This window comes from Diabrotica virgifera, chromosome 3 (assembly GCF_917563875.1).
Source record: "Diabrotica virgifera virgifera chromosome 3, PGI_DIABVI_V3a".
Taxonomy (NCBI): Eukaryota; Metazoa; Arthropoda; class Insecta; order Coleoptera; family Chrysomelidae; genus Diabrotica; species Diabrotica virgifera.
The window spans coordinates 276,520,737-276,536,982 of NC_065445.1; the positions used below are offsets into that span (position 1 = coordinate 276,520,737).

Consider the following 16,246-nt stretch of genomic DNA (forward strand, 5'->3'; position numbering starts at 1 on the left):
TATTGAGTAGAATCTTTCGATGACGATGTGGTCTAACAAGAGATGGCGCAACTTTCTATACCACCAATTTCTTATTTTTCATTTTGTTTTTCTGTTTTCCTCCAATTTGTCAGTTTCTGTTTTCCTCCAATTTGTCAGTTTCTGTTTCATCTTTTCTTTTTTATATATCTATTTATCTCTGTATGTTGTGTTTTTCAGAGAGGAATCTTCAACTTCAGCTCAGCAGTACGACCAGTACCCTTGGAAATCCACCTGCAAGGTTTCACAGCTAAACATTTTTGCCCCAGAATGGCGTCTATGAATAAGCCTTGCTATCAAGCTATTTGTCAATATGCAACTGATAGTTCTGCTTTGATATTCGTAGCTTCGAGAAAACAAACCAGAATAACCGGTTACGAAATGATGAAGTTTCTGCTGACAGAAAGTAATCCACAGAAGTGGCTACATTGTGAGCCAGCTGAAATTGAAGAAGCTAGATATAGGTAAGTTCCTTTTGAACTCTTCTTCCTGTTTATATCAACATAGCCAACTATGTTTTACCCCAACTAAGTTCGCTCAACACTTTTTCGTAACTTCGTAAATTTCTTTCTTAATGTTAACAATACTATTTGGACAAAAGATTCTGATTTGAGAGTCTAAAACAACTTGTGATACCTTTTTAACGCTTTTCAATAATATTCAATACTTTTTAGCGCTTTTCAGTACTTTTTATCACTAGTAAATGCTTTTCAACGCTTCATGTCGCCTTAACAATTTTAATCATATTTATCGATTATTAATGTGCATTAATGCTTATTAATATATCCCAACGCTTCGTTTTATTAATGATTTTTAACGTTTATTTACGTTTTTCATCTCTTTCCACTTTTAATTAACGTTTTTTGTAACTTTTTAACACTTTCAACTTTTTTTAGTTATTTGAACCTCCATTTAAAGTTGTATAATAGTTATTTATGATATAAGTGTTAAAAGTACACTTTTAAGGCACGCATGTGAAAGTTTGCAGAATGAGCGAAGCGAGTTCTGCAATTCACATGAGTGCCTTAAAAATGTACTTTTTAACACGCATACCATACAATATTTTTTCCACAAACGTAATTACAGGACAATATCTACAAAAACTTTTACTTGAACTTGACTGACATTCCATTTTTATATTTTTTTGACATTACATCAAAATTGCCTATACGGTCAATACGAAATGCAGTGCCATAAAATTTTTAAAGCACTAGTGCCTTAAAGTAGCATGTTTAACGCTTGTATGGAGTGCTAAAAATTGCATTTTTAACACGGTTGTAGAAAAAGTTATTTATTTCTTTTGCATAATGAGCGGGCTTTTCGATGCGTTTTAATACTTCTGAACGTAATTCAACGCTTTTCCACTGTTTCACGCAATTCAACTTTTTTTTATACCGGGTGGTGAATCGTAAAACGGGCAATAGGAAACTCAGTGTAAAATTCTAAACTGTTGAATTCCTGCTTCCCTAATTATTTTACATCAAAAGTCATGAGAGAATATTTGTAGAGAATTGAAATCTGTATTAAAATCAAAAGTTAAAATTGTTCTACGATTTAAACGCATTCCAAAATTTTGAAAAATATAATACATTTGCCACAGTAGGTACGTGTGTAAAAGTTAGGCCACACTTTACTATTTAACTGACAGTGCTCACACCATTTACTGAATAAAAAATCTTTATTATTAATAGTTTCTCCGCAACTGAGGGTATCTTATCAACTGTATTGTTTTAAACAGTAAATAATAAAATAAAAATATTGGCAGTTCAAAAATGTGAAAATAATAACTTTTTATTTTGGAATATGTTTAATATGTTTAAATGTGAAAATAATAACTAAAATTTTGGAATATGTTTAATTCGTAGAACAATTTTAACAGTTGTTTTCAATGCAGATTTCAATCCTCTACAAATAGTTTCTAGCGTCTTTTGATGTAAAATAATTAGGGAAACAAGAATTCAACAGTTTAGAATTTTACATTGAGTTTCACCACCCGGTATAGCTTTTAACGATTTTATTAACTTTTACTTTATTAGCTTTTAAATGTTTCGTAATACTTATCAACGCCTTTTAACCAGTACAAATGATTTAGTAACTCTTGTTAACTCTTATTAACAATTCGAAACGCTTTTGTTAAACGTTTTTGGATACCTATTAACGTTTTTTTTTGCTTTTCAACACTTATCAACACTTTTTATAGATTTTCAACCCCGTTCAACGATTAACAATTATTTTTAAGAAATTTCTTTATACCTTACAAAGTTTTTTAACGCTTTTACATAGTGAGCCGGCTGTTTGACGTTTTTCAACACATGTTAACTTTATTTAACGCTTTTTTCACCTTTTAACAGAATTCAACGGTTTTTTAAATACTCTTCTACATTTTTATCACTGGTTAACGCTTTTAAAAGCTTCATAATACTGGTCAACTGTCAACTCTCTTTAACTAGTGTTAATGAAGCCTAGCTCTTAATAACGCTTGTTCTTAGGCGTATTAACGTTTCTAAACGCTTCTTTTGAACGCTTTTTGACGCTTATTAACTTTTTTTTTTGCTTTCCAACACTTGTCATCACTTTTTATACATTTTCCACCCTATTCAACGATTTACAATTCCATTTCTTTATAATTCGCAATGTTTTTAACCTTCTACACAGTGAGAGGCCTTTTTGACGTTTATCAACACATTTTAACATTATTCAACGCTCTTAACACCTTTTAACACAATTCAATAATTTTTTTATAGTTTTTACTGCTTTTCTACACTTTTCATCACTCGTTAATGCTTATAAATGCTTCATAATATAGTCGATTCGTTAAACTCAGCCACAATTGGCTAGTGATTTTAGTAGGTAATTTTTTTGTTTTTGGAAAATTTTGCCAAAATTTGCAAAATTACTAACTATTTAGTAATTATTACCCATTTAGTAATTATTTTTTTGCCAATTTGGTTACCAATTACTTACTAAAATCACTAGCCAGTTGGTTCCGAGTTTAGCGAACTGACTATACCTACTTGTCAATACTTATTAATTAACTAGTTTCAATGATTTTTAACACTACTTATTAATGCTTATTAACGTTTTTAACAATTTTACACAATGAGCATGTTTTGTTGGCACCGGTTGCAGTATTGCGGCACCTGGAGAAATACTCAAAATTTCCAAAGTGGAAACTATGTTTGATTAAAATTGTGGTTTATTCATATTAAATACAGTAGTTAGACTTTCGTCACTTTTTCTTGTTTCTATTAACAAATTAACTATCAGAGTGAGCAAAAAATTCTTTGGGGCATTCGTCGGCGTACTAGAACGTTTTCGTAACTTGCTTCTTTATTTGCTCTCTTTATTTTAACAATCGTATTTCTACAATATATTCTCATGTGACAGAAAATAAAATTAAATTTTTCACTTTCTTTACTTATATGGAATGATTACCTTATATATTTTTTTATTATCGTCCTTTAGGTTAGTGGATCAAGACTTGGCACAACTTCTTCAGTTCGGAATCGGTATTCATCACGCAGCATTGACCGACACTGACAGAAACATTGTTGAGCATTTGTACGTTAACAGAAAAATACAAGTTCTGGTTGCAACAGCCACTCTAGCCTGGGGTGTTAATTTTCCTGCAAGATTAGTGGTCGTGAAAGGAACGGAATACTTCGATGGTGCTACCAAACGATACGTGGACATGCCTATTACTGATGTGATACAAATGGTGGGCAGAGCAGGTAATATTCTCTAATTTTTTATATGGTAACATATATTGATCCTATCACTAGCTATCGTACAATCGTGGCTAATGGACTGTACTCGTTCCTTTCTCTTTGATGGTCGGATATAACTTTGGAAAAGTGTTTGTCTATTGTTTGCTTTATCATCTCTACTATCCTACTGACTGCGCCACCGTAACTGTTAAATTAATCACGCGGTTTGTTTTATACAGTGATGAGCGCGCTAATAACCGGCAAAATAGCGCAAAAGATGGAAAACGTATTAAGTTGTGAGATAAAAAGAAATGAAACTAGCCGAGCTGGGAAATTTAGTGATATTAACCTATAAATTTACATTACATTGATTGTTTCCCACCTTTACACGTATCAGAGGAGTATGTCAACTAAAATTGTCACTGTGACAGTGGTAGTTGCCAAACTCGTCCGATACGTCGAAAAGTGGGAAACAATCAATATAATGTAAATTTATAGGTAAATATCGCTAAATTTTCCGGCTTGACTAGTTTCATTTCTTTTTATCTCACAACTTAATACGTTTTCCATCGTTTGTGCTATTTTGCCGGATATTAGCGCGCTCATCACTGTATACAACATTTACTTAAAACCTACCTTGAAAATCTTTCTTCCATTGTTACCGTCATTTCCGGCGCTAGGGTATAAGGTGCACGCCTGCAAACTAGCATAGACACCCTTAGGTATTTTAAATCAATATTTTATAAAATACCAAACGGGGGCGCCTATCTGCAGTGCATCCCTTACAGACCCGTTATCGCCGGCCCTGGTTACTGCATTTCTTGAATTTTCCTAAGCATCATCCCCTCTAGCCTTATAAGCCTTTCTGGTATTCCTAATGTTACTGGTCTTATATAGCATCCTTCGGTTTATGGAGTAGTATGCCTGTTTAAAATCGATAAATAACATATGTGATCGGAAGGTTAGTTCGTCGCTATTATTTTGAATTTATTTTAACATACATATTTGATCAGTGCCTAGTTGGTTTTTTTGATCTAAACCCTGTCTGGTATTCTGCGATAACTGTGTTATCATATTTCATTAATCTTAATGTTGTTCTGAAGCTATTCTCTTGTGGCATATTTATAATTAACTATTTAGATGGAAAATAAGCCACAATTAAATTGAAAAAATAATTTTATTAACGTTTCGACGCCCAAATCGGGTGTCGTTGTCAAAATACAAAATACTATTATTTTATTTATTCATTAATCTTTTCCTAATAATTTTTGCAAGTATTTTATAGCCTACTTATAATAGTGCTATACCTCTATAGTTTTAGTACTCCTTTTTGTCGCCTTTTTTGTAGATTGAACAAATAAGAGCCCTATTCCATTGTGTCCGCATTTCTTCCTTTTGTCAAATTGCTAATGTCAAGCGGAATATTCTTTCTTTCAGTGTTTCGCCGCCTTCCTTAAAATGACATACATCTTCAGCTGGCCTACATCTTTCTCCTGTCCTTTCATTATTTTTTAGGTCTCCTGTTATTTCTTTAACCTCATTCATAGTTGGTTTCTCGCACGTTCCTTCTTCATCTTCTTGCCAATTTTCATTTCCTTCTAGTTCTTCTAGTTCTAGTTGGTCTCTCTCGTCTTCTAGCCTCATAGTTTTAGATCGTATTTTGGATATTTCTTCTGTCTATTTGGACTGTTGCCTTATTTATTCCTGCCAAAGCATTCCTACATTCTTCATTGGACCTGCCATTTTTCTTCTAGTTCCTGCTTGACTACATTCTCTAGCTGTTTGTTTATTTATGCCTCTAGTTTATTTACTATCTGTTTCTTTACCTACAACCTAGTAACACTACAACTACCTTCACCAGATTTTATGCTTGAGCAAAGATTCTTTTGAATGAGTTTTTTACGTAACATTTATCTTCAGGTCGTCCACAATTTGACACCACTGGAATAGCCTGCGTAATGGTCCAAGAGAATAAGAAGAACTTCTACAGAAAATTCCTCTTCGAACCTTTCCCAGTAGAATCGAATCTTCTCGAGTTCTTACCAGACCACGTCAACGCAGAAATTTACAACGGAAACATCACCAACAAAGCGCAGCTTATCGAGTTCATTCAGTCTACATTTTTCTATAGAAGGCTTTTGGCCAATCCCTCTTATTATCAGATGGACGCTAGTTCTACGCCAGATCTATACGTTGATGAGCTGGCCGAGTCGGTCATTGAAACGTTACAGAAACATGATTGTATTGTTCAAGAAGAAGGGGTAAGTAAATTAAATAGATTAGTTGAAAGTTTACATCATTCACCCCTGTTGAACGCTTTCCAATGCTCATCAACCCTTCATAAACGGTTTCCAACGCTTATTAAAATTTTTCTACACGCTTCAATCTTTTAATACATTTCAACGCTTCACAACTTTTTTCAACGCAGTTTAATTCGTTTATTTTTCGTTTATTAATTCGTTACACCGCTTTTTAACATTGAAGAGTGTTTCTTAACACATATTAATATACTTTTCAATATACATCAACATTTTTAAATACTTCTTAAAATTATCAATGCTTCTGAATACTTTTCAACGCTGTTTAATGCTTTTGAACCCTATTTATAACTTTTTAACGGTTTTTAACACTTATTGCCACTTGTCAATGCTTTTCAATGCTTCATAACTCTTCTCATCACTTTTGAACTACCTAAAAATATTTTTAACGCTTATTAACGCTTCTCAGGACTTAAACAATTACTATTAATGCTTATTAAAGCTTTCTCATCAACGCTTGTCAATTCTCAACTCTCTCAGCGGAATTTAAGGCTTATTAATTTTTTTCAACGCTTTCTAACTCACAAGAGTATTTTTCATCGCATATCAACATAAATGTCAACATGTATAAAAAGTTTTCACCGCTTCTTAATGGTTTTCAACTCTGTTTACCGCTTTTTAACAATGCTTTTTTTTCTCAGGACTAAAAACCAATAATTTTTAACGTTTTCCAGGCTTATTAATTTTTTTTTCAACGGATATCAATACTCAAGCATTCTGTTCACCACACAACAACATATTTATATTTCAACATGCATCAATACTTTTCAACGCTTCTTAATATTCTTCAACTTTTTTTAATGCCATTCAACGCTATTTATAGCTTCTTAACGCTTTTTAACACGTTTTGTCACTTGTCAACGTTTATCAATACTTTTCAATGCTTTTCAGTGATTCAGAATGCTTTTCAATGTTTTATAATGCTTTTAAATACTTTTCAATGCTTGTCAGTGTTTCAGAATGCGTTTCAATGTTTCATAATGCTCTTAAATACTTTTCAATGCTATTCACTGTTTTTAACCACTTTTAATTTTTTAATGTAATTTTTATTTCTGTAGCTTTCTATTGGTCAGAATCTCTATAAATGAAATACTCGTTACAAATACGTATAGTAAATTATAATCAAACATATTGTCTTTTAGGAAATGAGATTATTCTACGAATCAACAATTTTGGGACATCTCGCAGCTCAGTACTATCTCTCCTACAAAACCGTCCATTTTTTGAGTGAAACCATGCAACAAGACAGTTCAATCGAAGAAATGTTGGAGTTGATATGTCAAGTAGAAGAATATAAGTTGATACCCGTGAGACACAATGAGGATAATATTAATAAGTATGTATTGTTTTGCTCAAATTCAGAAATTAGTAGAAAATAGATTTGAAGCGATCTTAACTTTGGCAGAAATCTAGTATTATACACTCACCAGCACAAAATTCCGTCACCCAAAATTTTTGATTAAGTTTGACAATCTATAACTTTATTATTTGTACTTCGATTTTCAAGATTCTTACATCAGTTTGTAGGTACATGTTTTAATGTCGGATGTTATTATTCCGGTAACAAAAATTTTTTGCTTAGATGGCATTGTACGGGGGTGAATGGAAGCGTTGTTTTTTCTCCTAACTTTAAAAAATTCTGTGGAAAAATTGGAGGGCTGATTTTGTTTCATACTCCTTTTGTATTATCCTGGAGGTATAACTAAGGTTTTTGTTTTTGAAGTTATACTTCTTTACCGGCGATAGAGGGTGAATTTTTATATGGTAAAACCTAGCGACCGGGCGCATGCGCATTATAACTTTGTTCTGATTGGATGTTCAAATGACATGTCAAAAATTATTCAATATGGCGGCTGTGCCACAGCTGTAGTTAGATTATTTATGGTAGTTGCGTTTTAAAATTTGTGTGAAAAGAAACAACAAACAAAAGTTAGTTAATAGTTATACTGCCTTTTTAAATAGTTTTCATATACCTATATTTTTGGACTTTTGGACTATTTTGGACAAGGAAAACTCATTCTAATTTGGTAAGTAGTTTTTATTATAATCATATTGTAATTATACATTTAGATTAGGTTGAAATACATACATTTATTTTCTCAAGAATGCGGATTTTAGAGAGAAATCCCAAATTAGGTTCGATTTTTATTTTTAAATTATGATTTTTTGGCGTAGATTTATTTATCTAGTAGGTATGTAATGCTTTGATTTACATACTTAATTTGATTACCAACAAAAGTTCTACCAATCTTCATCTAATATATTATTTTCTTACTGTTTTGTTATATTTTTATATTTTCTTCCACAAAATTTAAACTACATAATTTAATTTTCAAAACAACTGTCAAACAGTAAAACGTTCAGTTACCGTATTTTTCCACATGATAAATAATGTGGGATTGGACGAGTGAGTCTACGCTTCGATTACGAATCAAAGCACCACGAAATTCACGGGTTCAGTTTTATTTTTTATGCAAGTTTTATTTTTTTATTTTTTTATGCATGTTATGATTGTAAGTATATTTGTTATATGATTTTTTTCAGAAAATGCGTATATAAAATTTTTGCCAACAATTATTATCGTTCAGAAATCATTTTTTCTTTGTGGCATTTTTCAATGTGTTTGTGTGCGTTTTATTCTTTAATTTTTTTAAATTTTTGGTATTGTCTTAAAAATCAGATATTATGTAGTAGAAGTATAACTTCTTACGTGCGTACAAAGTACACACACATTCTTGTTTGAATTATCCGAACATCTCTTTTCTTGTAAGAGCTGTAAATAAAAACACTGCTTTGAAAATTTATTTAATTAAAAATATCAAACGCACTAAAATTAACAAAACAAAACAATTCATAGCGGGTATGTCCACCTCTTGCAACAACGACTGCTCGCAATCTGTTTAGCATCGAATAAAGATGCGTTTTCCTTGCCTGGGGAATAGCCCGATATTCCTCTATCAGGGCCATAACTGTACCAAATTTTCTGGAGGCCTAGGATGACGGCAAAAAGCTTCTCTTGATTCATCCCATAAATGCTCAATAGGATTGAGATCTGGGCTGCATGCGAGCCATTCTAATCTTATCAATCCAACCTCTATTTTATGAGTCAATCAGTGTTTTTATTTACAAAAAATGGTACAGTTCTTACAAGAAAAAAGATATTCGGATAATTCAAAAAACAAAATGTTGGTGATGCCTCCGGGATAATATGACAGGACTATGAAACAAAATCAGCTATTCCATTTTTCCACAGAATTTTTTAAAGTTGAGAGAAAATACAACGCTTCCTTTCACCCCTGTATAATGCCATGGAAGCAAAATTTTTTTGTTACCGGAATAATACCAAATAATACCAATACATGTACCTACAAACTGGTGCAAGAATCTTGAAAATCGGAGCACAAATAATAAAGTTATAAATTGTCAAACTTAATCAAAAATTTTGTGTGGCGGAATTTTGTGCCGGTGAGTTTCCTTAGAAATGAAGGTACTACAGCATCTTTTTAAAGTGAAATTTCTTTCAAAGGTAGTCGATCATGGCTCTTTGTATTCTGTTTATAGCTGCTCTAAAAAGCGGGTTACTCGAGCGGTTAACCTACTCTATAAGATAATCTTTCTCTGCTAGTATTCCAATAAAACCATTTACTAGATGAATTTTTATTTTTAGGGACCTGGTACGACAAATTGACTTGAAATCTTCATTTGCATATGACTCTCCAGCTTTGAAAGTTTTGTTAATGATCAAATACTACCTATTGGGCCTTAATTTACCAAACCAAGAGTATGTGTTGGATTTAAAAAATGTTTTGGATCAGATTATACGAATTATTCACGTAAGTATAAGGTCATATTAGACAAGCCGAAAACGGCGGGTTTTTTGGAGAAAATATTCCCATGAGATTTTTTTGCATAATCACATTCGTGAGACATTCCAGAATAAGATTAAAGAAGTCGCCCACGCGAAAAGTGGTCCAAATTTTTTTTAACAATTTATTTTATCAAATTGCAAAAAATCAATATTTCTGGCCCGGATATTTCTTTTTAGGTTTTTCGGACCATTCTGGATAAAAAAGGTTCTCTTGTAATTTTTCTCTAAAGTTGATCGTTTTCGAGGTAAAAGCATTTTAAAATTGAAAAAAAAAACGAAAAATGGCGATTTTCAAGGCTTAATAACTCGGTTAAAAGTTATTACTATGAAAGTCAGAAAGTTGAAAGCGCCATGCACATATTAGGCGGCCGTCCATGATGAGTGCGAAAGAGATGCCATTCAGGCAGTCCAATGGCGCATCTCACTCGCACTCACATTTACAGCTGCGTCAATACGATGTTACCGCTTATTATTAATAATTAAAAATAACAGCTTAGTAATAAAATAATGACACAAATTTCTTCAGGATCATGTAGGGGGGGCTTTAAATTTGATGTAGTCACTTTCTGACTTTCATAATAATAATTTTTAACCGAGTTATTAAGCCTTAAAATGGCTATTTTCGCGTTTTTCAAATTTTAAATTGCTTATAACTCGAACACGATCAACTTTAGAGAAAAATTACAAGATACCTTTTCTGTCCCGAATGGTCCGAAATATCTAAAAAAATTGTCCGAGCCGAAAACATTGATTTTTTGCAATTTGATTATTGCATATTTGATAAAAAAAAAATCGTTAAAAAAATTTGGACCACTTTTCGCGTGGGCGATTTCTTGAACCTTATTCTGGGGTGTATTACAAATGTGATTATGCAAAAAAATCTCATAAGAATATTTTTTCCAACGAACCTGCCGTTTTCGCCTTGTCTATATAGCGTAATGAGCCACACTCTTACGATTTTCCTGAGAATACTTCACAACAGAATTAGACACAAATGCGAAGATCTCAATACCTAATTTGGTTTTTAGAAATGGTATGGGAACTGGGGAGGCAATTTTTGCGTTAAATAATATACTATTACAAAAATGCCGTGATCAAAGAAAATATGTATTTACATGCTTCTTGGTCTTCGAAAAGGCATTCGATAAAGTACAGCATGTATTCTTTTTCTCATGATCATCTTTCAGTGCGTCACAGTTTTTCGATTTCTTTCTAACGCATTAAGTTGTATGTGACAGAAAAAAAGGCACGTCCGTGATTACAGACATTTACAACATTTATTCTAGTTATTCTAGTTGTCGATAGATGGCGCCATAATAAAAAAATATTTTTTTTAATTAGATAATAATATTACAAATATAATCTGTATAATTTATAAGACTATACAAATCAAAGAAAATACCATTTTATAAATGCAAGAAACACATTTGATTTGTTTTTATTCCAAATTGAAAATAAAATGTGACAACTGTCAGATTTAACTAAAATGTCATGTTAGAATAAATGTCATAAATGTGTATTATCACGGACTTACTCTTTTTCCTATCATTTGTTACGCACTGAAAAATGCTCATGAAAAGGACAATAAAGTTACTAGTGCAGATGCTAAAAAATATAGGAATAGATGACAAAGATATTTGTGTTATTAAAAATCTGTACTAGAATCAAACTGCTATTAGTCCAAGAGGCAGCGCTGAAAAATCTCTTTGAATTTACTAAAGCTAGATTTTTCACACTTGATTACTGTGAGTGTGTAGAGAAACATACTGCGGTCGGTCAAGCGAAACGTAGAACAGGGGTTACTGAGAGGGCATCAAAATTGCTTTCCTACGAAGGTAATTAAATCCATTTACTAAGGCTGAAAATCAGTACACACGTTCTAAATTAAATATAAATAAAAGTTATTATAGTCGGTCAGCTGTATGACGGGACAGAGCCGGTTGGTCGGCCCCAGTGAATGTACAGGGTTATTCACTATATTTTAACCCCCTTGTAAACTGCTTTATTTACAGAATTAGAAAAAAATGTAAAATACAAAAGTTATTCGATTTTTAAATTATGATTTTTTGACATCTATATCGTACTAGTGACGTCATCCATTTGGGCGTGATGACGTAATCGACAATTTTTTTAAATGGGAATTGGGGTCGAGTGCTAGCTCATTTGAAAGATTATTCAATTCCCTATTCAGTAATATAAACACTAACATGACTAATTATACAGGGTGTCCAAATTTTTTTTTTAAATTAAACTAATTGTTATTTTATAATTCAAAAAATTTTTTTGGACACCGTGTATAAATAATGATCTTAATGTTTATAGTACTGTATAGAGAATTGAATAACTTTTCAAATGAGCTAGCACACGACCCCTATTCTTATTTAAAAAATAGTCGATTACTCATCACGCCCAGATGGATGACGTCACTAGTATGATGTATATGTCAAAAAATCATAATTAAAAAATCGAATAACTTTTGTATTTTACATTTTTTTCTAATGCTGTAAATAAAGCAATTTACAAGGGGGTCAACATATAGTGAATAACCCTGTACATTCATTGGGGCTGACCGACCGGCTCTGTCCCGTCATACAGCTGACCGACTATAATAACTTTTATATATATTCAATTTAGAATGTGTGTACTGATTTTCAGCCTTAGTAAATGGATTTAATTACCTTCGTAGGAAAGCAACTTTGATACCCTCTCAGTAACACCTGTTCTACGTTTCGCTTGGCCGACCGTAGTATATGTTTCTCTACACAATTACAGTAATCAACTGTGAAAAATTTAGCTTTAGTAAATTCAAAGAGATTTTTCAGCGCTGCCTCTCCGTCTATATCATAAAAATAACTACACCAAAGTAATCTACATATAACGAATAGTCAGACAAGATTGTTTTTTGTCCAACATTGTTCAATGTTTACTCGGACCAGTACTTTAAAAAGACACTTGAGAGACAGGCATGTGGAATAAAACTCAACCAAGAACTTGTGTACCAAGTTTCAAGACTATAGGTACCTTTGTTTTTTAAATAAAAGGAAAACAGTTAGAAAAAAAGACCTATTGAATAAATTCAATAGGATTCTTTCACCGATGTGCCAAGTTTCAAGGCTCTAGAATTTTCTTTCAAGAAAACGAAAATTCATTTTAATATGAGATAAAGAAGAAGACAGAAAAACACAATAGGGCCGTCTTTTACACAATGAGAAGTTTTAAGATTATAAGACTTGAAAAGAGGAACGGAATAAGACTATTAGACAAGGAAGAAAAGGAAGAAGACCCGTTAAATCCAAATGCAATAGGATTCTTACATCTACTTACCAAGTTTCAAGGCTCTAAGAGTTTCTTAAAAAAAAGATAATTTACAAGAATATGAGAAGAAGAAGATGCCTTGGGGTTCTTTCTTATACCAAGAGGAACCTATGTGGAAAGTTTCAAGGCTATAAGACTTGAAAAAAAAGAAGATTATAACGAAGAAGGAGACGATCTATTATTGAACCTAAAGTCAATAAAATTCTTTCATACCAATGACATTTCTATTGTAGTTGAATTTATTTGCGTTATTTCAATGTAAAGTGACCGACAAACAGTAAAATGTACTGCTCAAGAATATTTACATTGATTTCCACTGTGTAAAGCAGTTTTAATAGAGTCTTTCCTCGTGAGCTTTTACAAACTCTCGATAGATGGCGCTTTTATTGTTTTATTTTGATACATTGTATTCCTTTACAATTATTATTTTTTAATTAAATGTTTGTTTTTAGGCTATGATGAATTTATCTGCAAGTAGAAATTGGCGCGATTGCACAATAAGGCTAATATTCTTCTGCCAGATGCTCATACAAGGCTACACCATAAACACTTCCAACGTCATGATGCTCCCTTACATTAATCACGAAAACTTTAGGGATTTGAGAAGCCAGTTATCAAATCGAGGAGTTAAAATTGATAACTTCAATGTACCTACAATACGCAGCCTATTGGCAAACGACAAAAATCTTAAGTATGCTCTTGAAGATATTTTAACCGGAATGTTCGGAAACGCTTCAAGAGAGGTGATGAAGACGTTGAACGACTTGCCTTTGTTGACCATTAGAACAACCATTATTAACACCACGAATAAAGAAACGGTTCCATGTTTGATGGAGGACAACTTTTACAACGTTAAAGTAAATGCAAACGCTCAGTGTATGTTCGAACTAACCGTCTCAAGACAAGGCTCCAGTAAAATGAACGTCTACAGCAAGAAGTTCAATAAACAGAAAGAAGAGTTTTGGTTTTTGATCTTCATCGAGGAAAACGAACTGACCTTCAGGAAATTTTCTTTTTCGAAACATCTGAAGAAAATTGTTATGCCAGTGCAGATTCCAGAAAGAAGAGGTAAGTAGTTTTCGAATTGTCTTCGTATATATCCGTATTTATATCTTTCTGCTGGTCTTTTTAATAATTTTGGATTCGTTTGACTTTACTTTGAAACTGTTCCTTTATTTTCATTATATTCATTATTTAATTTTCGTTTCATTTGTTTATTCATTTAATTTTCATTAATTCATTAGTTAACTTATTCGTTTTTTCATTATTTATAACCGCAAGATCTAATTCATGCTCTAATTTAGTAGTATTTATCACGATTTAGATTATTTATTCGATTCAGTTTAGAGCTATAATCTCAAAAGTGAAAATAGCTGTGATGATTACCAACCTCCTTAGAGGAGCCGGTACCTAAAGAAGAACATAAAATCCTTTATAAAAGGTATATTTGTTAAAATCCCTATACAGGGCTAGAACTAGTTTTCGATCGGTTGACCGATCATCATCAGTGCAATCTTAGAATCTACATGCAAGCCACCAAAGTAAAAATAACAGGGTAAAAACCCTTTACAATTGATCCGTCATCGGAACATATGACAAAGATGTGAATTATAACATGGATGATTAAGATATCCAATGTTTTTCGCCCGAGGTACCAATGAGCTCTATCTGACAAGTTCACATCATGACTGTATGGAAGCAAGTCTTGCTTCCAAAGTTGACAAATTTTTAAAAAGGATGTTTTTAAAAAAATTATTTTTCCCTAACTGTAATGAAAATTAAGAAGCAATCCTTCGGCAATTAATCAAGTGGCTGATTTTTTGGTATAGGTTTTATTTAAGGGCAATTGCAAATTTTTTAATTACAGGGTGATCCATTTTAAAAAAAACCCCTTTTTATACCATCTGAACCGCCTATGCTAGAGTAAAAAAACTTTCAGCGATTACCCATGTACTGGTCTTATTTACAGATTTGTATAATACACCCCATATTTTCCCCGGAACCACCCCAAAAAAAAAAGAATTAATAAAGAAAATAATCAAAAATTTATTTTGGGCCACCACTGCGGCTTTAGGATGCAAAGAAAATAAAATATGCATAGGCCATAATGTGTAGCAGATAGTGTGTTCTTTTATTTTCCATAAGTACGTTATCAATAAAATGAATAGGTGACGAAAAAAAAAAAAAAAAAAACAAAAACTGAAGCCCGCCAAAGCATTTCTGAGGTTTACGGCGCCACTGTGCCGTAACGGTTGCTTATACGAAAAAAATGCATAGGACCTTATTTGTAGAGAATATAGTGGTCTTTAATTCTGTATAAGTTTTGTTTTAAAAATATGCATAGGTAATGAGAAAATCGTAAAAACATGCTCTCCAAGGGATAGGTGTAGTTTCTGCAGTTTATTTTCAAGGATAGGGGTACTTTCCTCAGGGATGTTGCAATAATCATATATATTTACGAAAAACCGTATTGATGGAGCATATGTCCATATGGGCCAAAAAGCAAAAACAATATTTTTTTTCACCCCTCCCCTTTATTTATTTTTTTTGGCTACAGGGGTTGCATCAAGAAATCGCTTTTGATGTCCATGTATGGGTAATAAGAACGTGCACAAGTGCACAAAATAATATATGAAGCATTTTAATAAAGGGCAAGGTGTGTGAAGGATTCCAAGAAAATCACTTTCTTTATTAATTCTCCTTTTTTTTGGGGTGGTTCCGGAAAAAAATGGGGGTGCATTATAGAAATTTGTAAATAACACCAGTACATGGATAATCGCTAAAAGTTTTTTTACTCTAGCATAGGCGGTTCAGATAGTATAAAAAGGGGTTTTTTTTAAATGTAACACACTGTAATTAAAAAATTTGCAGTTGCCCTTAAATGAAACCTATACCAAAAATCAGCCACTTATTTGTGATTAATTACCGCAGGGTTTATTCTTAGTTTTCAGTATAGTTAGGGAAAAATAATTTTTATTTAAAACATCTTTTTTAAAAATTTGTCAACTTTGGGGCGCCAC

General features: G+C 32.3%; 1 protein-coding gene across 1 annotated transcript in view; it reads left to right on the forward strand.

Annotated features, from left to right (window-relative positions):
- LOC114335494 (activating signal cointegrator 1 complex subunit 3) overlaps positions 1-16,246 on the forward strand; it is a 68,361-nt gene that overhangs the window by 50,530 nt on the left and 1,585 nt on the right. The window contains exons 20-25 of the mRNA XM_050646192.1: positions 199-482; positions 3,484-3,749; positions 5,646-5,986; positions 7,186-7,379; positions 9,711-9,876; positions 13,679-14,294. Coding sequence (XP_050502149.1) covers positions 199-482; positions 3,484-3,749; positions 5,646-5,986; positions 7,186-7,379; positions 9,711-9,876; positions 13,679-14,294 — 1,867 coding nt within the window. The remainder of the gene's footprint in view (positions 1-198; positions 483-3,483; positions 3,750-5,645; positions 5,987-7,185; positions 7,380-9,710; positions 9,877-13,678; positions 14,295-16,246) is intronic.